At 40.7% G+C, this 26,993-nt stretch overlaps 1 protein-coding gene across 1 annotated transcript; it reads right to left on the reverse strand.

Annotated features, from left to right (window-relative positions):
* Positions 1-6,087: 6,087 nt before the first annotated feature.
* Positions 6,088-23,345, reverse strand: LOC133367334 (vomeronasal type-2 receptor 26-like). The gene is made up of 7 exons (XM_061591436.1): positions 23,155-23,345; positions 20,852-21,143; positions 19,529-20,389; positions 15,663-15,890; positions 14,584-14,710; positions 11,124-12,026; positions 6,088-6,386 (listed from the first exon to the last, which is right to left on the reverse strand). Exons 1-7 carry the CDS (start codon positions 23,343-23,345, stop codon positions 6,088-6,090), a joined length of 2,901 nt encoding a protein of 966 aa, XP_061447420.1.
* Positions 23,346-26,993: the final 3,648 nt, after the last annotated feature.

Raw genomic sequence — 26,993 nt, forward strand, 5'->3', positions numbered from 1 at the left:
CCTGTAATGAAAGTTGCAGGCTGCATCATAGCTTATCTGGTTCATATGGCATTCAAAACTGTGTTTCAGCTCAGTATATTTTTAATGAATGTATTGCACAACAAGTTATGCAAATACACACAAAATTATGCATGCAATTTATTTTATTGCATTGGAAATTGATTTTTTCCCTTCCTGTTTATAGACCATGAGAGCCATTGTGGTGTAGTAGTTAAGGTGTTGGACTACGACCTAGGAGACCATGGTTTGAATTCCCACATAGCCATGAATTCCCACATAGCCACTGGGTGACCTCGGGCCAGTCACTACCTCTCAGCCTCATGAAAACCCTATTCATAGGGTCACCATAAGTCGGAATCAACTTGAAGGCAGCACATTTACATTTTTTGTAGATCACAGGTTAAGAACCCCTGCTCTACTCTTTATATCAGTTTTTGCCAACTTTTTTTTTAAGTCATATGTTTGATGGCACTTGCACACACAGCTGTTCTCATTTATAGGCCTAACTCATACTTTACAAAACAATGTACAAACTGAAACACAACCACCCTTCAAATTTTGCACTTTTCCAAATTTTGCAATGCAGTTCTCCAGCTAGTGCATGTACCAGGGTGAAGTGTGTATTCATGACAATAGGATAAAAATCCACTATATTAGGGATAATTGCTTCACAAAAATGTATATATTAGACAAAATTGCAAAGTTATTCGGAGAAATTTGCACTAAAGTCTGCTTATTGCATGAGGACTTGTTTTTTAAACAACCACAAACTGGTATGGAAAGATGAAGTGAGCTTAAGAGTGGAAAAAATGAGAAATGGAAAAACTGATAAAAAGGGAGATTGACACATAGCTGTATTTAAAAAAAAAACAAAATTTTATGAATAAAATACTGATTCTGGTCACTTACAGGACAAATGACCAGCACTGAATCAAATTCTCTAAAATACACTTATACATAGTATATAGGTAAACAAAACTGTTTTCATCAGCTGACAAAATATCAAAATTGTAGGTTCCTGTTTGATTTCACTAGGAGCAGTCTTTCAAAGAACTGGTGTCATTATGCTAAAGCCTGAGATTGCACAGAAACTAAGCAAATATGAGATAATTGTGTGGCAGTCAGGATGTTCACGGTGATCTGGTGATAAAAAGGACAAGGGGGTCCTTTAGGTTAGAGAGATGAAGACAAACCTTATGTAGACAAGCCTTTTAAGTAGAGATCTTCATCCCAGCCTGCATTGGAATTGTTTTTAATTGCTTGTATTGTTGATATGTTTTTTCTATGAAAACACTTTGATAAATATTATGGGAAGCAATTCATAAATAGAGTCAAATAAACATTAGAGAAATGTGAACAACATGCTCTCATTCGCTCCCTCACTCCCTCACATGGGTGTAAAAATCAATGCAATTCCTCCATAAGAGTTTAGAAAGGTACACCTTGGTACAAATGTGGTCTGTGATATCCTGATTCCTTGAAAAGTGGGGAAGGGGGATGTTTTCTATTTAACTATCAACACCCACGGAATGTTATGCCTTCACTTTCAAGTATTTAAATAGTTTGGCTCTAAAGTGACAGAAGAATCATTTGTTTTTATATATTATTGTTGGCCCATTGAGATCTGTAGAAGAGATTCTGCTCCCCCACCCACCCCCATCCAACCATTGTCTGCATTCAGGCTTGCATGCATGAATGAAAGGCCTTCTCAGTGATGCCACCTAAGATGTAGAATCTCCTCACCAGAAGGTATGTCTCAATCCCTCCATTCAGGACTGGAGCCAGTATGCAGCCAGGTTGGGCTTTGGCCAATGGCCCCTGTGGCACAGAGGAGCCCCTCCATAGGGTGGAGCCTGCTCCGCAAACTGCAGCAGCACTGGGTCATGCAACCTGACACTGCTGCAGATTGCAGAGCAGGAGCTCCCAGGCACTACCCCATACAGGCAGTGTAGGATTAAATAAGCCCTCCTGCCTCACAAACCTGTTGTGTTAGCACATCAGTGTGTGCACCCAGCACAATGTGTGTGCATGCATGCCATCACCCAAGATGGTGGCAGGGACATCCCTAAAATCCACTGTTGTCTTGGGTGATGGCAGACATGCACTCACAGTGCCCAGGACATGCACACTGATGCCAGAGGTAGGTGGGGCAGGTAGGCCTATATAAGGGAGTGTTGGCATGAACATCACTGCAGGCCTGGGCAGGCTGGTGCCCAGGGGCCCAGTCATGCCCAGCACCGATCCTGCCTCCATTTCCTTCTGCCAATGGAAGGTGAAGGCAGAGCACAAGAACAGCCCTGCTCAATCAGATCCAAAGGCAATCTAGCCCAGAGCTTGGAAAAGTTACTTTTTTGATCTACAACTCCCATCAGCCCAATCCAGTGGCCATGCTGGCTGGGGCTGATGGGAGTTGTAGTTCAAAAAAGTAACTTTTCCAAGCTCTGATCTAGCCCAGCATCCTGTTCTCACAGTGGCCAACCCGATGCTGATGGGAGGCTTGCAAATGAGACCTGCTTGCAACTCTCCCCACTTGTGATTCCCCAACAACTGGCTTTCACAGGCATCCTACTGGAGGTAGTACACTGCCATCATGCCTAGTAACCATTAGTGTTGTTCTCCATGGGGACCATCCTAGGATTAAGCTGCTTTATGTTGCTTTTCTTTAGTTCCATTATCTCCAATGATCCAAAATTTACATAGTGATATCATTGCTGTCTTTTGATTGCAACATTTTTCTTTACTGTTATTATTTATGCATTTCTTTTGTGCCATTTTGGAAATTAAACTTTAACAGACGCAGACATCTCTCCACAACAGACCAAGGACAAAACTAAATTTGGGACAGAATTCCATTTGCCGTCATGCAGTAGAATTAGCCAGAGTGGGACCTACTTTTCAGAAAGCTAGTTGTATTTACTAGTACTGCTGTTATTACTCATTATGTGCTGAAAATTTTCACCCTGTTCTAGAACTGAGCAGTGCTGAGGGACGATCAGAATTTCAAGCCTCTAAATATCTAAAGCTCAGTGATGAATTATTGTGGGTAGCTTCAGTGCCAATGAAAGGAATAGCCAGTGCAGAGAAACCCAGAACTCTATATTGGAAATACACAGAAAATTCTAATAATGAAAAATCAATGTCACTTCTGAACAGAATTATCTAAACTCAAGTCTGACTCAGAAACTATTTTTATCACTGCTTTCCAAGGCTACATTGATTGCTCCTAGCAATTCACAAAAATACTTTGGCATAAATGGATGTCTAATTTCTGTTGGTGTCCTTTTTGCATTTCTCCCAAGTCTATTCCTTTCCATTTTCACATTAATCTATGAAATTCATATGATAATTTGCATTTAATCATTTATTTAAATGCATATTTTCAGTGCATTTTCTCGTTGAAGTGTACTTCTAAATTTATCTCAAAATATGCATTTTAAAATGTATTTTTCACACTTGTTTTTGAGCCAACACCTGTGGCACAAATTTCAGAGCCATTGACAATTTGATGGACAGCTTGCGTCCTGATCCAAACATTAGTCTAGGAAGTGCATATCTGGTCAGTTAAGAGCAAAAATCACAAAGATCCATTTCTTTACGTATCTCTCATGTGTGTAATTTTAATCAAAGAAGCAGTCACTTGTAAGCAGCACAAAGAGAACATAGAATTAATAAATTTCTTGTATGAACAGCTTCCCATAAAATATAGGAATAATAGAACATGTAATAACTGTATCAGTACAAATGTCATTCCAACCCTATTCCAACAATGTTCAGAACCACCCCAAAACTGCAAATGTCCTGACCTAGTTCATGAGAGTAATGGTGACTTTTTGGACTGTTAGAAAATTATTATTACAGAATCAACAAGAGATTACAATAGGACAGAATTCTGCTAAACCAACAAAGCAAATAGCCTAGTTCAGCTACCATAACAGATTGTACAATCTCTCTCATGCACAGCATTGTTTTAAAAAATACATGAACAACCCTGAAAGATCAAATGACATGCAAGGATTCATTTCCATTTAATACAGTTCCACACACCTACTGTATCTCTAGGAAGTATACTTTAATAACAGCTAACACTCCTTACAAAACGAGACTTGGAAAATCTGCTAGGGGGAAAAGAAACTGCTGAAAACTATTATGAAAGAGGGAAAGTGATGAAGGGGATGACAATGATAAGAACAAGTTTTATTAATGTTAAGTTTTAGTCGTTGCCTCATGCAGCTAAGAAGTAGAAAATATAAAACTTTAAAAACAGTACAGTCATCATCACCATAAACGATAAAACAGCAGCCACCAAAATAATATGAAAACAAGTGAAAATAAGCATATGGGCCAAGATCAGGGGCTTTTTAGTTTAGAGACAAGGTGAGTAAGAGGCAACATGATACAAGTGTATATAATTATGCGTAGCATGGAGAAAGTGGATAGAGAAAAGTTTTTCTCCCTCTCTCATAACACCAGAACTCGTGGACATCCAATGAGACTGATTGTTGGAAGAATCAGGACAGGCAAAAGGAAGTACTTCTTCATGCAGCATGTAATTAAACTACGGAATTCATTTCCACAGGACGCAGTGATGGCCACCAACTTGGATGATTTTAAAAGACAATTTCATGGAGGATAAGGCTGTCAGTGGCTACTAAACCTGATGGCTATGCTCTGCCTCCACAGTTGGAAGCAGTATGCTTCTGAATAGGAACCAATGACCTAGAGAGGTAGTGGGCTCTCCGACACTGGAGGCATTCAAGAGGCAGCTGGACAGCCATCTGTCGGGAATGCTTTGATTTGGATTCCTGCATTGAGCAGGGGGTTGGACTCGATGGCCTTATAGGCTCTACTGTTCTATGATTCTATGGTTCTATGAATACCAGTTGCTGGAAACTGCAGGAGGGGACAGTGCTTTTGCACTCAGATCCTGCTTGAGGTGTTCCCATAGGGATCTGGTTGGCCGTAATGAGAACAGGATGCTGGCCTAAAGGGGCCATTGGCCTGATCTAGCAGGCTCTTCTTATGTTCTTATATTGTGTGAATTCAGATTTGCTACTGAGGATCAGAAGGATTGCTTCTGTTTGCAGAACAGGCTCTGATCTAGCGGAGGATCACACTTTAAGAAGGGGGAATCATCTTTAGCCAATTCCCCCATCTCCTTTAGCCCCTAGCTACAGACTGTAGTCAGCCTCAGGATCAATTAAAAGGAATATTTGGGACATGGAAACTATAGTGGAAATACACTGTTAGTTCTTACAATGAAATATGAATTTCGCCTCAGCAGATAACTGTTCAGTGGTGGATCTTTTAAGGTCAGAAACTGCTTTTATCAATGTTTGTCAAGGCTACATTGATTGCTACCAGTAATTAACAAAAAACACATCAGGATGGATGGATCAATCTGTTTCCAGATTGTGTCATTTCTGCATATGTTCACTCATAAGTCCAATTCTTTCCCATGTTCATATTAATTTGTGGAATCCAGGAGATTCCACTGAATTCTGGAGGGACACCTAACCCTCTAGACCTGATTTTCTGGAGACAGAAGGTGCTTCAGGAGAAGGGGGAAATTGTCAAAAAATCTTCCAGTGGGAGCATACTCTGAGCAAGGTAAGTCTGAATCTAACATAATAACAATAAATGATAATAGATAAAATGTGGAGGAGGAGGATGTAGAATAATGGCAAGGGATGGTGATGATTATGATAAAATACAGCTACAGCTATCTGCAATTAAAATACATAGGGTATATGTATGTGTGTGTGTATATATATATAAAATGCTAGAGTAGATCCATTGAAGTTAATGGACATGACTTAGCATCATTAATTTCAATGGGTCTACTCTAAGTAGGACTTAGCTGATTACCACCCATAGTAAAAGAACTACATTAAAACATCTATCATTAAAATATATATGTCTACCCAGGTGTATCTACCTACACCTAATAGGAAAAAATTGATTGACAACCAATCCAAATTAATACATTGAAGATAAAGATTATTTATATAGTTATATATTTATATTTATCTGTATATAAATATATAGACCTATATTTAATTTAAAAACATAACAAAAACCCTGAAGCTCTTACAAGTAATCATTAATGAGTTCAAGTGAAGGATGTTGGTCAAAGGTTATTTCACCAGAAAACATGAAGAACTGAGAGATGATGCCAGCAATTATGAGGTCTCCTGACTGGTAATACTTGTGAAGAATCGAAAGAGGGTCATTGATGTTGCATTTAGCGATGGGAGCATTGCATGACATCTGAGGCAGCAATGCTAATATCCACACAGGTAACAACAGCATCTTACATGGAAATGTCTTGAAGTGCATTAGTTTTTCTATTCCCCTGTCATCATTCACGTATTCCTGAGTAGCAGAGCCTGATTTGAACGGGGACTCATTTGGCTTATAGAAGGTTTATTCAGTGAAAAGAACAGAGTACAATGACCCTGTGTCTCTCTGTCCCCAGCTCTGCATGTATCAGTCCATATTTACAGCAGCTATATGTTTTCGTTGGTAGTTCTGATGTAGTGACTATATTTCCATTGAGACTTGGAAGTAAATTAGAAGAAATTGTGGTAAGTTTAATAATTACAGAGGAGATAATCACTCACTCAGAACTGTAGGTTCCATGGGACATTTGCGGAAGAAAACATGTTTATCACACCCCAACATATGTTGTCTCTAGTCCTCCTCACTGGGGCAGCAAGTGACACAGAGGTTTGTATGGTGGGTGGCTTTTTACCCACAATGCACCAGAACTTCTTCGGAAATGCATTTTGAGAAAATTAAGATTTTGGCAACAACAGCAGCCTCTGATGGGACCAGAGTGGAGGGCTTGAGCAGTGGTGTCCCTCCACATATGCATCACTAGCAGTGTAGGCTCTGCATTTAACCAACCGTATCATCTGGTGGTGCTTAGTCTACCATTTGCATATGTATAATATAATTATCAATATGTTGAATGTGACCGTCTAATCCCTGTGATTGCATATGCTTATGTGGTCATCCTTATTAACTTATCAGCCAACGTCTTGATGTAGAAAAAAGAACATCTGCTCAACTAGACCAATGAGTTACTGTATCTAGGCCAGTGTGCTGTTTACAACAGTGATCAGCCGGATGCTGCTGGAAAGCTTCCAATAACAGACCTTCTATACATGTGGGACATAATGTAATGTAGCAATGTAGTATCTGTCTGGTTTGTGTAGCTTTGCCATAGACAAGGCATGAGGCACTTTAAACCTGAACCAACCATAAACCCATGTCTAGCAGAGAAGAACGTGATAATGGATATGTAAACTCCCATGCTCCATGCATACAACTTACCTGTGGAATCTTATATATGGACAGGATGGTTGCCATGTGGAGACAGGCTTCAGAGTTAGATTCTCCAGGACTGCTACTGGATTGCTCTGAATGCCACTCGTGTAGATAGGGATGAATCTGCCATATCTAGAGAAGAGTTCCAAGGAGGCACTATAGGTCCAGCTTGGAACAAAATTGCTATTATAGAAGTGGAAGCCCAGGGTGATGTTGGGTATGATTTGGGAATTTTCATCTATTTCCTGTACAGCAAATATCAAGGTCAGGATGTGCTGGTAGACATGTGTTATGATGCTGAAAATGTGAAAAATTACAATGCTCCATATATACCACCTTGCTACCACCAATTTGATAATACTTTTGTTATACCCCTCACTCTGCTGCTACCAAGCCAAGGTGTGGGGAAAACTATTGCCCACCTACACTGACACCTTAAGCCTTTTTTCTGTTGCCACCTATTATTGTGATTGAAATGTGTTTTAATTCTTTTTAATATTATAATATTAAAATTTTGTAACCTTCCCTGGGACCTATTGGCAAAGGGTAGGCAGTAAATATAAATATAAATAAAGAGCAAATCAATTTTCTTTACCCACAAAGTTATGGATAAGCATGGCACAAACAGCACAAACTCCATATTAAGTATTAAGTGTTCTTTAAAATAAAATATATTTTATATTGTTTTTCATTATAAATGTAAACAGATGCTAGCTTATATGGTTGCTATGCACTGAATTTAATTACAGTTTCTTTCCATTCATGATGATTGTACAATAAGGTTAGTGTATCTTTAAGGAAACAGCTTTGAAAAGTTCAGTTCCTTTCCTTGTTTAAACCGTTAGCCAATTGCCCTCTATACATTCCAACACAGTTAACACTCATCAACTATACCCAGAGGGTTATATTTGCAGGCAGAGGAGGCTGGTGGCTCCATGCCATTGGGACAGTGGAATCCACTGTAGGATTTAGGCCAAACTTTCAAGGAGCTGTCCAAGGTTCTGAACTGTCCCAGCACATTGGACTGCTCCCTGTAACTTCAAAATAATCTGATCCCACTGCCCTGCTGACATGGAGCCACCAGCCACCACTGCTTCTATGAGGACTTCTGTTGAAATGAAGTCTTCACCTTGGTGCAGCACCCTCTGCTATTGCAGGCACTGAGCACACCCTGCTGATTCTTTGCTTCTTGAAGGCCATTTCCTGGGATTCTCACTCTCTGGTCTTCAACTCCAGCCAGTGATTTCAGCTGTTGCCTTCTCTTTGGCTTCCCAAGACCCTCAAGCCACAGTCCTCAGCCTTGCTACTTCTGCAGCTGCTTCTCTTCGTCTTAAGGTAGCTAGCTGTCTTCTTAAGATAACTACCCCTGACTCGGACCCGAAACTGCCCTTTTATTTCCAGCCAGGGCCTCTCTCCAGTCAATCACTTCAAATGTGGGTGGAATTATCCCACCTCATCACAACATTACTCTGTTGCAATGAGATGAGGAAGAATGCCCATGAACTAGACAAACGGAAATCTACTATTTTTAAATCCTCGGTCACTGTATATATGCATAAGCCCTTACTCTCAAAGCTATAGCTTGTGGTGGTTGTTTTTAAAGTAATGTGGCAGTTAATTGTCAGTCAACTACCTGTATATTCTGGTACTTTGTGACTACACTGCTCCTAGAAAGCATAGACAGTTCATTTAAAAAAAAACCTTTACATTTCTTCACAGAATATAGTGCAACTATAGAATTTGCTCCCACACGAGGCAGTGACAGCCACCAACTTGGATGGCTTTAAAAGAGGATTAGACAAATTCATGGAAGATAAGGCTATCAGTGGTACTAGTCATGATGGCTATGCTCTGCCTCCATAGCCAGGGGTGGTATGCTTCCAAATACCTGTTGCTGGAAACCACAGGAGAGGAGAATGCTCTTGCACTCAGGTTCTGCTTGAGGGCTTCTGATGGGCATCTGGGTGGCCACTGTGAGAACAGCATGGTGGACTAAATGGGCCACTGGTCTGTCCAGCAGGGCTCTTTGAGAAAAATGTGCAAGATTCTGTATTATGCCACATCATACATCTGTTAAAATAATGAGCTATGTCAATGGCAAACACTTGTTCATAGTTATGTCCAAGTTACAGGCGTCATAACTATTAACAAGTGTTTGCCATTGACATAGCTCATTATTTTAACAGATGTATGATGTGGCATAATACAAAATCTTACACATTTTTCTCAAAGAGGTCAATAGAAGGATGATTTCTGAAAGCTATGGGTTTGGAAAACCTGTAGATCTGAGACACAATGCCACCAATGATGAGGTCTCCTGACTGGTAATGTTTGTGAAGAATAGGAAGCGGGTCTCCAATGATGCACACCACTGGAGGCAAAAGCACTGCTACCAATACGATAGATCCCACTATCTTGCATAAATCAATTCCTTCTGTGTATAAATCCACCTGTCCTCACATTATCCTTCTCAGTCTTGTGTTGAGTTGCACAGCTAACTTCAATGGATTGTGTAGCATAATGTATCTATGAATAGATTGACCAAACCTAGACACACACTACAGGGTGTATTATTATTAGAATCCTTCTATCCTGATTTGTTACAATACTGCTTATAAGTGCAACTCCCTTGAGATATGAAGATGATGCAGAAATAATAATGGTTAATTTGATCAATACAGGAGAGGTTTGCAAGGATCATGCAATGTATTCATTCAAATTACAGCAAAAAAAGGCAGCATTAAAATATAAATGTACTGCTTAGGGCAGATGATAACTGATATTCACACTAACTGGCTGTTTTACGAAAGCCTGGATATTAATCTCAATATTTGCAGGATATGGGTCCATTGAGAGAAAAATATGATAGATGAAACATGCTTGAGAGTGAATTTTGGCAGTTTGTTCTATGCAGGTCTCACTGGTCTTCATATAATGAGAAATTAGAGTGGTGTAGTTTTAGACAAGATACAAACAAGGAACCCAATATTGGAGGCCAAGATGGAGAAGATCTCCAAGGCACCATTCATTTTCCCCTTGTGCTCAGGTAGGCTGGGAGATCTAAACACTGAAGAATACTAACATCCTGATCAGCTTGGCTTCATTAAAGTATCAGTCAGCTTCCTGGCAAAGAAAGCCACAGTGAAGCTGACAATGGCCATAAGTCCCATGTAGCCCAAGACAATGTAGAACATGATGTCTGAGCCTTCATTGCTTTGAACCATGATCTGTTCCATTTGTAGTGCATCTCCAAGTCTAGCAAAGGTGAAGACATTGCCAGCCAAGCAGCACAATTTGTAGTTTGAACAGAGCTTGGAAAAGTTACTTTTTTGAACCACAACTCCCATCAGCCCCAGCCAGTATGGCTCCAAACTGGGCTGATGGGAGTTGTAGTTCAAAAAAGTAACTTTTCCAAGCTCTGAGTTTGAATTAGAGAACAGAAACGGAAAGCAGATATCACCAACTTCTTCCCAATCCATTTCCTCATCCTGTTTCTAGGCTTTGTTTTTACAAAGGCTAAAACACAGTGAAGGTCCTGCAACACAATATTAGCACAAAGCCTCAATGTTTGACACTTACAGTCTGACATCAATTTTGTGAAAGACTAAGTCACTTTATATTTTATATACTAATGAACGAATGCATAGTGCAACAGTAATATAGGCTTGAAACCAACTAAAATAAAATTATTAAGCACAAGCAAAGGCCAATGGAATATGTTATTTAACAATTGTTTGTCCCTTTGCTTACTCATACATTAATTAAGTTGTATCAGGTCTATAGAATTTAGATACTTTTATTGTTTCTTCTTCTTAGTTGCTCCTTGTTGTTCAACTCAGGCTTCAATAAAATGATATAGCACTTTGGAAAAAAGATACAAATCAGCAAACCCAAACTAGAGACCAAGATGGAGAAAATCTCCACAGCCACCATGTATTTACCCCTTGTGCTCAGGTAGGTTGGAACAAAGGAGATCCAAACACTGCAGAAGACAAACATGCTGAAGGTGATAAATTTGGCTTCATTAAAATTGTCTGGTAACTTCCTGGCTAGGAAGGCCACAGTGAAGCTGACAATGGCCAGCAAGCCCATAAAACTCAAGATGCAGAAAAACATGGTGATTGAGCCCTCATTACATTCTAATACAATTTCTTTAGTCACTGAGTGCATGTTGAAAATTGGGAATGGGGGAGAGGTTGAGAGCCATACAGTACAAGTAGTGATTTGAATCAGGGAGAAGGAAAGAACAATTGTAAAGGCCAGTCTGTTCCCCACCCATTTCCTCATTCTGGAGCCAGGCTTGGTGGCCATGAAAGCTAAAACCACAATGGTGGTTTTGGCCAGAACACAAGAAACTGCTACTGAGAAGATGATTCCAAAAGCAGTTTGTTGAAGGAGACATTTGACCTTATCGGGCTGACCAATACATAGCAACACACAAAGGAAGGACTGCAGGAGGAAGATGAGGAGAATGTAGGTGAGATTCCGGTTGTTGGCTTTGACTATGGGAGTGTTGTGGTGTCTAATAAAGATGCCAAGCACTGAACCTGTGATGAAAGAAGACAAAAGAGCCAAAATGGCCAAAGTGATCCCCAAAGGTTCTTCATAAGTGAGGAAAGTTATGATTTTTGGAATACATGAATCCTTGCCATCATTTGGATATTGATCTTCTGGACATTGCAAACAGTCATCCATATCTGAAAAAGAAACATTGGGTTTCAAGCATGGTAGCTCTATTTGTACAGAAAAAAATCAGTGCTCAAAAACAAATTTCTATGAGCATGTACTTATTCACTTTGTTTGCTACATAAAACACAGACTTTAAATGTATACGCTTCTCAATGTTTGCCAGTGCTTCCATTCTTAAAACATGCATTTTGAACAGATCCTATATATGACGTGCATTTTATGTGGACTTTCTATGCAGTGCAAAATATGAAATGCATATGTCAGGGACTTGCATTCTGATCTACAAACAAGTTTAAGCATGTTGAATCTGGTTAATTCTTTGTAAAACACAGACCAAACGAATTACTCCCCTACTTCCAGTGCTAATTCAGAAGAACAGAAGACTGAAACTATTTCCAGCCCCATCCTGCTCATCTTAACTACCTATCCTTCTCAAATTTTAAAGGTTACTTTTCTAAGGGCACCTCTAGAATGAATAGGGGAAGGGCTGTAGCTCAGTGGTAGAGCATCTGCTTTGCACGCCGAAGGTTACAGGTTCAATCTCTGGCATCCCTGGAGAGCCACTGCTAGTTAGTGTAGTCAATACTGAACTAGATAAATTGTCTGACCCAGTATAAGGCAGCTTCCTATGTAATGCCATATTTAAATCATTGCCAAAAAAACCCCATTGGGGTCAAGGAAGCAAATCCCTTTCAGTTCTCCTCTCATAAATCGCCTTTAAAAGGTTTCTAGCAAGAAAAAAATCTGGATCTATTGTTTTGAAATCTGCCAGGTTTCTTACATAGGGGTACTTCTATGTTATATGCTGTTTTCATAGACATTTCCAACAAAACAACAGAGGAGATTAAGTGAAACTTTTTGTAAACACTCAAAACTTTAAGGCTGCTCTTGCAGTAAAAACCATTGCATCTAACATTCTGTAATCCAGTTGGATTCACACACCCCCTCGGAAGAGATTACCCCACGTGCAAATTTAATTTAAGTCTGGGTAATAATGATGATGATGATAATAACAATAACAATAATAATAAGTTATAAACAATTCCCTTTTAAAAAAACAATGTCACCAGCACAGAACCCCTAACCTATTTGTCTGTAAATTGAGAGATTTTATCCACTCAAGTGGGCCTTCAAAATTTCATCCAATTCTGTCGAAAAGAAAAAACAGTTATGATGATTTAAATATATCCCCATATTATTGAGTAGAGGAGGCATGAAGCTTTTTTTCCTGATTCGGGAATCAGGATTCAGATTCATACTGCTGCTTTGTTACTACTTCTACATGGATTGGCTAGAATATATTTATTTACATTAATTATATCAGGCTATCAAGTTGAGCATGAGAACCAGTGTGGTGTAGTGGTTAAGGTGTTGGACTACGACCTGGGAGACCAGGGTTTGAATCCCCACATAGCCATGAAGCTCACTGGGTGACCTTGGGCCAGTCACTGCCTCTCAGCCTCAGAGGAAGACAATGGTAAACCTCCTCTGAATTCCGCTTACCATGAAAACCCCATTCATAGGGTCGCCATAAGTCGGGATCGACTTGAAGGCAATCCATTTCCAGTTTTCAATAGCGCGTGTAAGCTTTCGAGGGCTCCAGAGCTCTTTATCAGGCTAGTAGGATTTGATCATGACTTGGACGTGTGGTGTAGTGGTTAAGGTGTTGGACTCCGACCTGGGAGACCAGGGTTCGAATCCTGACATAGCCATGAAGCTCACTGGGTGACCTTGGGCCAGTCACTGCCTCTCAGCCTCATGAAAACCCTATTCGTAGGGTTGCCATAAGTCAGAATCGACTTGAAGGCAGTACACACACACACTCATTGAGTTGAGCATTAGCTGTTGATCATCAACATACCCACAGTTATATCAGACTATACTTTATATCAGACCATATCCTCCTATCAGCAAATACCACCACTGTCGAATTTGTGTGTGTGTGGGGGGGATGACACAAGATAAATTAGTCTATGTACTTGCTGATGTCAATATCCCCCCCCCCCAAAAAATCTGCACATTATATTTCTTAACAAAAATAGCACCTTGCTGAAGCTAAGCAAGTCTGGGTCTAATTAGTACACCATCTGAATGACTGAGAAATCCTGGCCATGACAACTGGAAAATGAATAACTGTGAGGATATGTGACTGCTTTTAAATGTTTTTATATGTTTTAAATGTTTGTAAATAAAAACAACTTCCACAAAAGGAAAAAAGTGGGATATAAATGCAAGACAATAAAATAAAAATAAGCAACAGCTTTGATCCAGAGCAATGTCCAACAAGAACAAGATTTCATAAATCCAGGTTTGATATTTCACAGGGTGGTTGGGTGAGATGTGCAAGTTTATGAAACCTGAGAAGGTGGGCTTTTGAACTCTGGACACAAAGCTGTGATTGTTAAGAACACTGATGGTTGCCCCTTGGATCACCCATGCAACCATGTCCTGGTAGCTGGCACTGATCACTACCCATGCAAAGTGATAGCCTGTATGGGCAAAAAGGAGTTTGTCAAACAGCCCAAGATCAAGTTCTTTGTGAAAGTTTACCATTACTTTTCTTACCCTTCTGGTTTGCAATCTTCCCTTCTGGACATGGAAGGCAATCATAGCAGCAAAAGGGCTTCCCTTCCTTCTTGGTCTTACTATGACCCAAATGACAATTGCCATTACACACAGAAAGGGGCAGTGCCTGTCCATATATGAAAGAAGACAATATTTCCTGGTTTCCAAATTTGTGTCTCAGTGGTTGTTTGGTATTTAGGAATCACAATCTACTTCCTTCCTGCTGAATCAGGAGCAACCTCAGATTTGGCATTATGAGAGGAGCTGAGGGGTGGTTTGCTATAATTAGCTACCTTATTCAGTAATTTTTTTGGGGGGGTTGCTTGAATCTGTTTTGCTTAGGTTTCATCATGTTGTAATAGAACTTCAATTCATTCCTTGAGCTAACACCAGGAAAAAGTACAGTGAATAATACCTCCGTGCCCCCCCCTTTCAAGGAAAAGCCAGGGAAAACATTTGGGGAAGGGTTATTGTTCATGGTAGAACCTTTTCTTTGCATGCAGAAAGTCCCAGAATAAATTTGGGGCCCAGATTCAGTTCAGGATGGCCATGGATTGTTCCAGATCAAACTGAAGTTGTTCTGGATTGGCCCCTAGAATGGATGGGGGAGTATGCACAGCACTAGTGAAAAGCAGTGAATGTAAACATATAATAATCAGCTTATTATAATTATTTATTTTATTTGTTCATTGCCTTAAAAAAAGTTTAAAAACTGCAAAAATTACACAGGAGATTTAAAACACAGTGAACAACAAATGCACATATGTGATGCATGCAATGAGAACACCTCTATGATCAGGGCCTCAACTGCATGGAGTCCCAACAGATATATAGATGTATGCATCTAAATACTCATTTTCACATGTTCAACTCAAGGTGTAGATATTGTGGGCATGGTTGGCATGATGTTGGTGTGGGCAGGTCCAGTGGAGTGTGACTCCACTTTTAAGTCTATAAATGCATGGAACACATGAAAGAGATAAGAGACAGAGACATTTCAGTGCCTAAACCTTAAGCCACTTCTTGAACATTGGCAAAATGACATTTAGATACAGCCCCAAAATATGCCTGGACCCTACCTGGTTAAACGTGCTGGGCCACACAATGGCATCTTCATGAATGACGAATTGTTTCCCCAGGGGCCCTTTTGGGTCAATAGCTCCAACTCTTACTCTAAGAAAGGACTGGTTTGGGAATGTGACCCAGTTTATAATATCAAGTCCAGCCTCTAGCTCTCCATTTTGGTTGAAGGAAACTTTTCCCCCAGCACTATTGTTAAAGGAGATGCTTCTCACAAAATGGTTGAGCTAAATCGGAAAAAAGGAAGAAAAGATACAAGAGTAATCCATGAGTATCTACAAAAGGATGGTGATATTTCTCACTTGAAAGATATAATGGACCCTTTAAAAGCTTTATGATGTAGGCTAGTAGGAAATCTACAATGTCATCATCATCTTTGCCATCATTGTTATCATGACATGAACAGAACACATAACAAAAGAGAAACACAAGGATGTTCCAAGAATGTTCCTCCAGGCAGCCCTGACCATGTTGCCACCATTCCATGCCCCTCCCTAAATAAGTAAGGTGCATAGATGGCAGTGGTAGGACAGCAGCGCCATCGCATTGCACCAGCCACCACTGGAATCCACTCTCATGACTGCACTCAGAAAATAGGTATGGGTGGGATGTGTCCTACTATATTCATGGTGGTGTTTGTTAAAAGGGTAACAAGTGGGGAAAGCACCAGGCTCATGGAGGGGGAGGGGTGCATTTAAAAGAAGAAGAGAATGTGTGCAGACCAGTACTGGAATATATAGTATTATTTTTAAAGCACTGATGAAATTGATATGGATTTCCCCTCTCAGTTTTGCAAACAGCCAAACAAACAGTGTTGCCACCATTTTCTTTCTTGCACTTTGGCTCAGTTTTGCCTGACAGTGTGAACTAGTACAGAGCTGGTCACACAGAGAACAGACATAAGAGTATGCTGTCCTGCCAAGAATTCTTTATTGAAATTGACAAGGGAGCAGCCCCCTTGGACAACCACTGCTGGTAAGTTTAAGTGATACTGAGCTAGATGGACCAATGGTCTGACTCAATATAAGGCAACTTTCTCAGTTCCTTTCCTCTCTTTCCCATTTTCATTGTTATTCTTCCTGCTATTAAACTTTCTCTCTTACCCTCTTTCATTGAAACATACATCTCACTGCCAGCTTCCACAACCCCTCCTTGCTCTCTCCCCCTCTTCATTCCTGGGAAGCCTACACTAAACATTTAATTGCTATTTGTTCTACTCTCTCTGTAAAAGCTTCATTATCTGGAAAAGCTCTGATCTCCTATTGTCTGTCGTCTCTCTCTTTCTCTGTTCCATTCTGAGCTATCTAGGCTTCTGCTTTCTCTATAGTTCTAACTCAATCATTGTCAGCCTAGCCTAAATGTTGCAGATGTATTTCCTGTAATCAAATATGTACTTGAGCATTATAGACCCTGGTGTGTTGCTTCTTTACTCTTTTCCCCTTCTCAGAGCATCAATTCTGCCATGGAATACTACAACTTTAGTCTAAATGTTTCTTGGGTGTATGAATGTAGTTCGTTTTTAAATATATATCCCATCCTTCCTACCAGAAGGAGCCCAGGGCAGCAAACAAAGGAGCAACTACAAAAACATCTTAAAACATTGTAAAAACAGAACATCTTAAAACACATTTTTTAAAAAAAATCTTTAAAAAAATCTTAAAAAGTAATTCCAACACAAACACAGGCAGGGATAAGGTCTCTGTTTAAAAGGCTTGTTGAATAAGGAAGGTCTTCAGTAGGTACCGAAAAGATAATAGAGATGGTGCCTGTCTAATATTTAAGGGGAAGGAATTCCAAAGAGTAGGTGTCACAACACTGAAGGTCTGCTTCCTATGTTGTGCAGAATGGACCTCCTCATAAGACGGTATCTGCAGGAGGCCCTCACCTGCAGTGTAGTGATCAACTAGGTATATAAGATGATCTTTCAGTTGACACACACTTGTTCATGAAAGACATGTTAGCACAAAAATGCTATTAAAGAGACAAACATAGTCAATGTTCCCAATTTTCTCTGAATTAACTGGACAGATATAGAGATGAGGGGGACTGTGCTTGCATCTCAGAATATGAGGTGCTGGGAGGGGACAGAAATGCTAAAAATTGTGATTTTAAACATTTCTGATGATCTGCAGTGACACCGGTGTCAGGAGTGTGGTTTCACCCTGTCACACCAGCCACTACTGGCATCTGCTCCTATGGCCACACTTATTTTTTTAAGTGTGGTCTAGCATATCTCATTATGGTGTTTGTTAAATGGCTCTCATGCATGGGGGTCGAGAATCTTTAAAAGCATAGATAATTTATTTATTTATTATTTGACTTATATCCCGCCATTCTTCCCAGCAGGAGCCCAGGGCGGCAAACAAAAACACTAAGAACACATTAAAACATCATAAAAACAGACTTTAAAATACATTAAAACAAAACATCTTTAAAAACATTTTTTTTAAAAAAAGCTTTCAAGACATCTTTAAAATAAAACAAGATAAGGTTAAAACGTATTGGTTTTTTTTTTTACAAAAAAAGGTTTAAAAACTTATTAAAAAGCAATTCTAACACAAACACAGGCTGGGGTAAGATCTCAACTTAAAAGGCTTGTGCGAAGAATGTGCAAAGACCTATACTGGAATAGAGTATTCTTTTTAAAGCATTTATGACATTGACATATATTTCCTCTCCCACTTCTACAACTAATCAGAAAGATGTAGCTGTCAGGCACCTTCCTGTCAGGATCCCACCTCAGGCACCACCTGCTAGGATCCCGCCTGTGGTCACCACCTTGTCACGGTACCACTTCAGGGTCCTGGTCTTTAAATGGTTCCCACTGGCTCTAGCAAAGATCTCTCGAGATCCCACTGCTAGGCAGCACCACCAGTCACTCCCTGTAATTAAATATTGCCTTGAGACTGTGCCTTAGTCTCCTCCTGGCCTATTGATACTTTGTGTCTGGGTGCACTTGCAGGACACAACCCCCCTGTATCTTTGTGCCTATAAAGAATACAGCCCTGGGTTGCTCTGGATACCTGATGATGCTGGATACCTGATGATGTTACACTATCTCTTCACTGCTGCCACCATTGATACTGTTCCCAACCTTGGTATATGCCCTGCCCACCCTTCTGGTCTGTGTAAACCCAGCCAAGGATCAGGAGTTAGGTAAACCAATAAATATTTATTTGCATACACAGGAATAACAAGACTACTTAAAGGTATAGTTTAACAAGTGTATGGTTTCATCAGTTGTGTTACTCTTTATGTTTCTAGCCCTCAATAACCTGCCTCACTACCAGCCTAATCTAATCCAACCCACAAAACCAACTCCAACCTCCCTCAGAACTCCCACCAACCAAACTCTCACTAATCTGTCATCCTCTCATTTATACCTTCAGACACTCAAATGCTCAGCCAATCATAATACAACATTCTCCAGCATTCCAGCCCATGTACTTCCCCCTCTCACTCAGTCTACTTACCATATATACTCTAATAAACCCGCACTTGCCATATTTACAGTATTATAAATGCAAGGGCATCACAGTAGCCAAGAGAGCAAAGTGCTTCCACTATTTTCAGTGTCTCTTGCTCACCTTGTCTCCTTTTTCCCTGAAGAGAACTAGTACAGAATTGGCTATAGTGAGCAAATTCAGTTATAAGTGCATGCTTTCCCGTCAGATTCCTTTGTTGACACAGACACAGGAGCACCCACAAAGTGATTTGTTCAATGTCACAATTAAAGTGTTTTTTAGATGCTAACCAGCCTTGGTACAAAAACGTTTAGAACCAGTCTGGATACTCTCTCTCTCTCCCTCTCTCTCTCTCCAACTTTATGGAGAGTTCCCATGTCTTAGTGTGCTTAGGACATTACCTTCCACAGCTGTTGATTCCAAAGCTTCAGCCTTCCTTCCTTCATTGTTGCTCTGTTTTTGAACCTAGATGAATGCATGGCATGCAAAGCATGTGCCACAGCATAGACTGCATTGTAGATGCTGTAGCTGTGGGTGGTCATGCTCATTTCAAAAACAGATGCAGGAAGAGTCCCCAGCTTCTCTTCCCCGGTGCAAATATTTTCATCTTGCTCATGTCCCTCAGAGTTGGGGAAGTAACAGATAAATGCTTTTTCCCAGAAGACACTGAAAAAGCCATCTTGTTTTTCCAAGAAGGGATTTCTCATCTGAAGAAATTTCTTGAATCCAGGTGCTTCCTTTGAGGGGAGTGATAAGGATATGGAACCATGGAGGAAGTCTATGTCCCTATCTCTTTGAAAGGGAAGTGATGTAAAATCAATCTGGACTGTCATAATCCAGACTTTACTTTTAGCCCTTATGGGTAAATTCTCATATTTTGACAAGTCAGGAAACATTCCCAACAATATCATAGTATCAATTTCACCATAAATTATCAATGCATTAACTGTGCTTCTCATGACAGAATTGAATGTCTTGATCCCCTCTGCAACCAAGTCAGCAATCCCACTAGAATAAGTAATTGATGGGAAACTTTCTATGAAATCAAAGCAGACACCTTTTTGGATAAATTTTGGAACCACATTCTGTACAAATCTCTCCCCATTCTCATCCTTCACGGTCAACAACCCAGTCCATGTCCACCTGAAATGCAGCAGTAATTGGAGAATCCCTGTATATTGATGCTCCACATTGGGAAGCATCTGATGATAGAAAACAGTTTCAGTTTTCATATTTGTCACTGGCACAGAACCATATATGAGCTGAAGGAAAGAAAGGCAAATGAGGGGAGGAGAATTTTTCTTTAAAAAAAAAAAAAAGCATGTAAATCAGTTAAAGTCCAACTCAGGAACTTTCCTTCCCCTCCCCTCAATTTTCAGAGAATGAGATGGAATCTAAAAGGCACACATGGACTGTGCCCCTTACCTAGCTTATCTCAAGTACAGGGTTGCACAATTAGACACTTTCATTCATTTATATTAAACATGTCTATACAACCCTTTGTTTTCAGGGCAGTTAAATACATTGTGTATTAAATATAATAATGAAAAGACATAACCATAACACAAGAAAAGCACACATAGTAATAAAAGGATAAACACAAGGACAAATGGAAAGGCACCACTGATTGTTGGCACTTGCAAATTATTGTGCCTTTGCCACAGAAGAAGACCAAAGGGTTTGGGCACTTTGATATCTAGACAGGTGCTCTGAAAGGAACTTACTTGTGGAATCTTGTAGATGCTCAGGATAGTTGCCATGTGGAGACAGACTTCAGCGTTAGATCCTCCAATGACTGCTACTGCATTGTTCAGGATGTCACACTTGTAGTTAGGGATGAATCTGCCATATGTAGAGAGGAGTTCCAAGGAGGCACGATAGGTCCAGCTTGGAATGAAACGGCTATTATAGATGTGGAAGCCGAGGGTGATGTTGGCTAAGATTTGGGGATTTTCATTTATCTCCTTTACAGCAAATGCCAAGGCCAGAATGTGTTGGTAGAGCTGCGTCATGACCCTGAAAGGAGAGTCTCATACTGTGTCGCAGTGCTTTTGCTTCAGAATATGACATTAGCTACACTTCCGTTCAGCTAATAATAGTATATTGATAGAGCTCATTCTAGGGAAGTCTGATGAAATATTAAGACACACAGCTGGATTGTTCTCTTCTGTGTCCACCCACCACAAACTATTACTCTTTCTTATATTTCTCCCCTTTTCACCCTTCTGTATTGCCAGTGTGCACATGTGAAAACACTGCAAAGAAGTCACTGATAAAGGATGTTGTTGTTGCTTACACTTAATCTGCATATATTTATGAACCTTCTGAAGTATGAACATTTTAGTGGGACAATATTAAACTGGAAGAAATTGAGATGGATTACCAGGGATGGTCTCACCCCTCCCTTTAAGAAGCAAGTATTGGTGATTATTGTAGTCTGTAGCAATTTATAGTATGTGAAGGAGGAGTGTTTAATAGTGAAATAAGGTAAAGAGTGTCTCTCTCTTTCAAGATCATGACTCTAGGTAAGAAATATTTCGGTACATAATCATAGGCCAATGTGAGGTACGTTCATCATTGCAGTCATCTGCAATGTGATGGTTGTACCATAACTGTGACAGTAGTCCCACCTGTAAACCGTTCCAACCCAAGTCTATCTAATTGCTTTCCCACAACTCAGCTGACACCTTCCAATTCTGTCTCTAACAGTGCTATTTTTTCACATTCCCACTAATATGAGATGCAAATGCCCCAAAGCCTTACTGGTATGTGAACTGAGAATCCTCCTGAATCTCACTGTTCAGTAGATTGAAAACTGATGCTGAAATTTCACCTGAAGGCAGAAGCAGGGATAGCACCCACCAAGAGATGAAATAATCCCACACATGCAAGAAATAATAAGACAATCAAACTTTGACAAAGCAGAGTGTACATTTCAAGTAGCACCTTTCCTCAGGAACACTTGTATATATTTATAAATAAATGCAATGCTTCTTTTGCAGCTGCAGTTATCAAATGCTGTTTCAGCGAAGAGCTGTGGATAAAGCATCTGCTTTTCATGCTGAAGGTCCCAGGTTCAATCCCTGGCATCTCCAGGTAGGGCTAGGAGAGTCCCTGCCCTGAAATCCTGGATAGTTACTGCCAGTCAGTGTAGGAAATATTGAGATGGACAGACCAATGATCTGGGTCTGGCTCAGCACAAGGCAACTTCTTATGTTCCTATGTACTTCAAATTATTGTTTTTGTGCTTTTAATTATATGCTGGATTTCTGTTTATTTTGTAAGCTGCTTTGAGTAATTATTCAAATTGAAGAGTGGAATAGAATAATACTAGTTGTAGTAGTAGTAGTAGTAAAATTGTGCTAAAGTTTTCTCTTTTCTTCGAAATGAAAGCACGGCAACAATCAAATACAACCAACCAACCAACACCTATTTAGAGAATCATTATAAGTGGGGTTTGAAGTAGCTGTTAACCAGCCAGGAAAGAAATAAGCTGCTTACAGAAAGAGGCTTGGGATGTTGCATCCATGGCTATCGTTACTAACATGAAAAAAAAATACGACACTCATTCTCCATTAATCCGCTGGAACTAACACAAATCTATGGCCCTGGGGAGGAGAGCCTAGCTGGGAGTCCAGAGTCTATGAGTCCAAATCCCCGCTCGTGTCGCCTGGGCGTCAAGGGCCAGCTAAAGATCACCTCCACAGGGAGTGGCTCAGGGGTTAAGTGCAGCCGTGGGCAAGCTGCATAGTCCCAAGGAGCCCAGTTGCCCCCCAGCTGGCAGTTGCGGACAAGGAAGGGGCTGGCTTGTGCAGCTGTGGCAAGCTGAGCAGGCCCTAGCCAGCTGGGGAGGACTAGCCTCAGAGGGAGGCAATGGTAAACCCCCTCTGAATACCGCTTACCATGAACATCCTATTCATAGGGTAGCCATAAGTCAGGATCGACCTGAAGGCAGTCCATTTCCATTTCGTGGCCCTGGTTCTTCCTGTGGAAATCAGTTGAACAAATATTTTGTGGAGGAACTTACACAATTTCATCAAATAGGTCAATAGAGGGACGTTTTTCAAAGGTTATCACACTGGAAAATATGGAGATCTGAGACATAATACCAGCAATGATGAGATTTCCTGACTGGTAATACTTGTAAAGGAAAGGAAGGGGGTCACTGACGTTGCATTTAACATTAGGGATCTTGCATATCACCTGAGTCGAAAACATTGATAGCAATAGTACACACCCCGCTATCTTGTACGAAACAATTCCTGTTGTACAGGAATTCACTTGCTCCCACATTCTTTATTAAATTATTTGCTGAGTTGCATAGTCAGGTTTCAACTGATACTCAACTGGTTGATGGGTGCAGATTATGCAGCATAATGTACCTGTGATCTGACTGACTGAACCCTGCCTAACTCTAGTTGCCCCGTGGGATTGTACATTGGGTATTAATAATAATAGAATTCTTCTATCCTGGTTTGTAATTATGCTCTAGTAACTGAAACTCCCCTGAGAAGTACAGACAAAGCAGAAGTAATTGGGTAATTACAGAGGAGATAATAACTTGATAATAACTTAGTAAGATTTACAGGAACTCGGACTTGATGAGTTGAATCATCCATTCATCCTCTTGTTAAAGCAAATGGTTCATTTCTATATAGGAAACACCAACACACATCCTGTAGGGTTTTTTTCATTTATTGTTAAGGTTCTTGGGGCCAGCAAGTACAAAGCATGTCAGAGAAAACAAACCTATCATGAAAAAGTCAGAAGATCTTCCACAATCACAGTTGACTCACCTATATTCACTTTCCACTTCCAGCTCATCATATAATTCCAAGCAGAACAGCATATAAGGAGTATCTCTAAAAACAAGGTTTTAATGTCCCAAATTTATGTCCCTCAGTCCCACTTTCTATGAACACAAGTTTAGATATTAGTGCTTCTTTATTTTTTGTATTTCACAGCCTATGGAACTCCACACAATAACTGACATTTCCTCAATGAGATCATTTTTCTCTGCCGCTCATTACAATTATTTTCATTGTATAATAGGCTTAGGTGTGTCATGACACCAACATTGGAGACAGAATGAAATATTAACTATATATGAAATTTTAACTAAAATTGTTTCTTAAAGTGGTAGTTTATATATGAAGGGGAAATTCATATTTACTTTAGGGTCTTCTATATATTGCATAAACTCTCAAGAGGCAGTGTTGCTGACAGGTTTTGAGAAACCACATCAGGAAAGGATAGCTTAATATTCAGGCCTCAGCTATCCACTTTTTCCTCAGCGTTCTCTAGTCTTTGCCTCAGACCTCCTTAATCAACCAGCTTTTCCAACTGACAGTCAATGCCAACTGACAGTTAATTGCCTGCTCTTCCCTGGCCAGAATCTCTGACAAATCAGTCGGTTGTTTTCAGACCAATCAAAAAGAACTTGCCTGATACAGACACTTTCAATATAAACTAAAAGTGATTGTATCTATTTCCTTTCAGACCCTGTCACAAAGCAGCTAATGTTAGTCAGACCTGTAACATAATGATAGCACAAGGCCTCAGACTTTGACACTCACACTCTGACATCAATAGACATCACAGGAATCTTTTCCGAAAAACAAATTATAAATAGAGTGGCATATACACAGCATTTCTCCACACAAGGCATTATAGCAACAGTTGTGAGTACTCTTCTGGAAGTGGAAGAAATACTTAGATACAGCTCTCTTTCAGAGAGAAAAAAAGTGCAGATAGTTGAACTTAGTCTAATTGATTTGAATGGGAATAAGGGCTACTACTACTGAAAACGACCTTGGAGGTAGGATCAGTCCACTGTAAAACAGTGCCTCCAATACCCATCTCACCAAGTCGGCCCAGATGCATACCATGGTCAATGGTATCAAAAGCTGCTGAGAGGTCAAGTAAGAGTAACAGGGTTGCAGTCCCCCTGTCCTTCTCCCGATAAAGGTCATCCATCAGGGTGACCAAGGCTGATTCAGTCCTATAACCAGGCCTGAACCTAGACTGGAATGGGTCAAGCTAATCTGTTTCATTAAAGAGTACTTGCGACAGAAAAGACCAATGGGTCCAGGGTGGGCTTTTTCAGGAGAGGTTGGATCACCACATCTTTCAGGGTGGCTGGAACCACTCCCTCCCACAATGATGTGTTGACCACACCCTGGATCCACTTGGTGAAATCCCTCGGCAAGCTTTAATAAACCAAGAAGGGCAAGGGTCATGAGGAAATGTTGCTGGCTGCATCATCGCAAGCACCTTGTCTACGTGATCAGGCCGCATCAACTGAAACCATTCCCAAGACGTTGCAGCAGACATTGCACTAGACACCTCATTAGGGACTACAGTAAATGTAGATGGGGCATGAAGACTGCTATGGAGGCAAGCAACTTTACCCTCAAAATGCTTTGCAAACAATTCACAGTGGGCCTCCGAAGGGTCTAAAACTCCATTTCCTGGAGTTGATGTCAACAATACAGAAAAGCTCCACTTTACGGCTACTTGAGGATGCCATGGAAGCAGAGAAGTGGGCCTTCTTCACTGCCCTCACCGCCACACAGTAGGTACAGTCATGTTTTCCTTGTGCCCGATCAGTCTCACAGCTTGTCTTTTGCCACTTGAGTTCTAGCTGTCGTCCAGCCTATTTCATTGCCTTTAACTCACTGGTGTACAAAGGTGCAAACCGGGCCCCACAATGCCGGAGAGGGTGCTCGGGGGCAACCGTATCAAGAGCTTGACACACCTTGCTGTTCCACTGTGTGGCAAGGGCTTCAACAGGGTCACCTGCTCTATCTACTGGGAACTCCCCCAGGGCATTCAGGAATCCTGTGGATTCCATTAGTCTCTGGGCATGGACCATCTTAATCTGTCCACCACCCCTGCAGGGAAGGATCGGAGCCATAAGTCTAAACTTCACCAGGAAGTGATCTGACCATGACAATGGGGTGACATCCACTCCCCTATCTCCAGACCACCCCTTCCTCCATCTGGAGCAAAAACCAAGTCAAGGGTGTGCCCTGCCCTATGCATCGGGCCAGTGACAACTTGAGACAGCCCCATGGTCATCATGGAGGCCATGAACTCCCATGCTGGAACATTAGAGGCAGCCTCAGCATGGGCATTGAAATCACCCAGGACTATTGTTCTGGGCTCCTCCAATACCACAGCTGAAATGGCCTCCACCAGCTCATTCAGAGAACCTGTCAGCAGCAGGGTGGACAGTACACCAGCAGCAACCCTAGTTTACTGTCTCCTTGGCCTGACACCAGGTGCAGGCCCTCACAGCCAGCTCCAAGACAGAGTGGTTTCCTGGTGTAAGAGATGGAAGTTCTGTAAACCACATCAACTCCTCCCCCCATCCCTGCAGCCTGTGCTGGTGTTGCACAGAGTATTCAGGTGGGCAAAGCTGAGTCAGATTAACTCCTCCCAGCTCACCCACCCAGGTCTCGGTAATGCACACCAAATTCTATATTGATGTTTAGCATCCCAGTGAAAAGAAGCAGATAATAACAGAGTGAGATTGAGGGATAAGTCACTATCAGTCCTACCAAAAAATCCTTAACCATGCTAGATAAGGAATAAGAAATCAACATATAATCAACAACACTCCTTCCATGCCCATATATAATCAGCACAGTCATCAAAAATATGATTTCCTTTCAAAACTGAGAGGGTGAGTTGTCCCACCATTTGTGTCAAACATATACCACAATAATTTACTTAAAGATCTGTTGAGCTTCTATCATAGCGGAAAACAAAATTCTCCATATCAGATATTCCTGATAAACCAGATGAAAAAAGTGCATTATTAATAGGGCCAATTCTTGAATTGAAATCCCCCATTTCATGTAT

Source organism: Rhineura floridana, chromosome 11, assembly GCF_030035675.1.
Source record: "Rhineura floridana isolate rRhiFlo1 chromosome 11, rRhiFlo1.hap2, whole genome shotgun sequence".
Lineage (NCBI taxonomy): Eukaryota > Metazoa > Chordata > Lepidosauria > Squamata > Rhineuridae > Rhineura > Rhineura floridana.

Coding starts and splice junctions, on each gene's coding strand:
- LOC133367334 (XM_061591436.1), bottom strand. CDS start 23,345: ATGTTTTCGACTCAGGTGATATGCAAGATCCCTAATGTTAAATGCAAC. Junction 20,390..20,851: donor GCATCTACAAGATTCCACAA/GTAAGTTCCTTT, acceptor TCTTTCCTTCAG/CTCATATATGGTTCTGTGCC. Junction 15,891..19,528: donor GGAATCAACAGCTGTGGAAG/GTAATGTCCTAA, acceptor TTTCCGATTTAG/CTCAACCATTTTGTGAGAAG.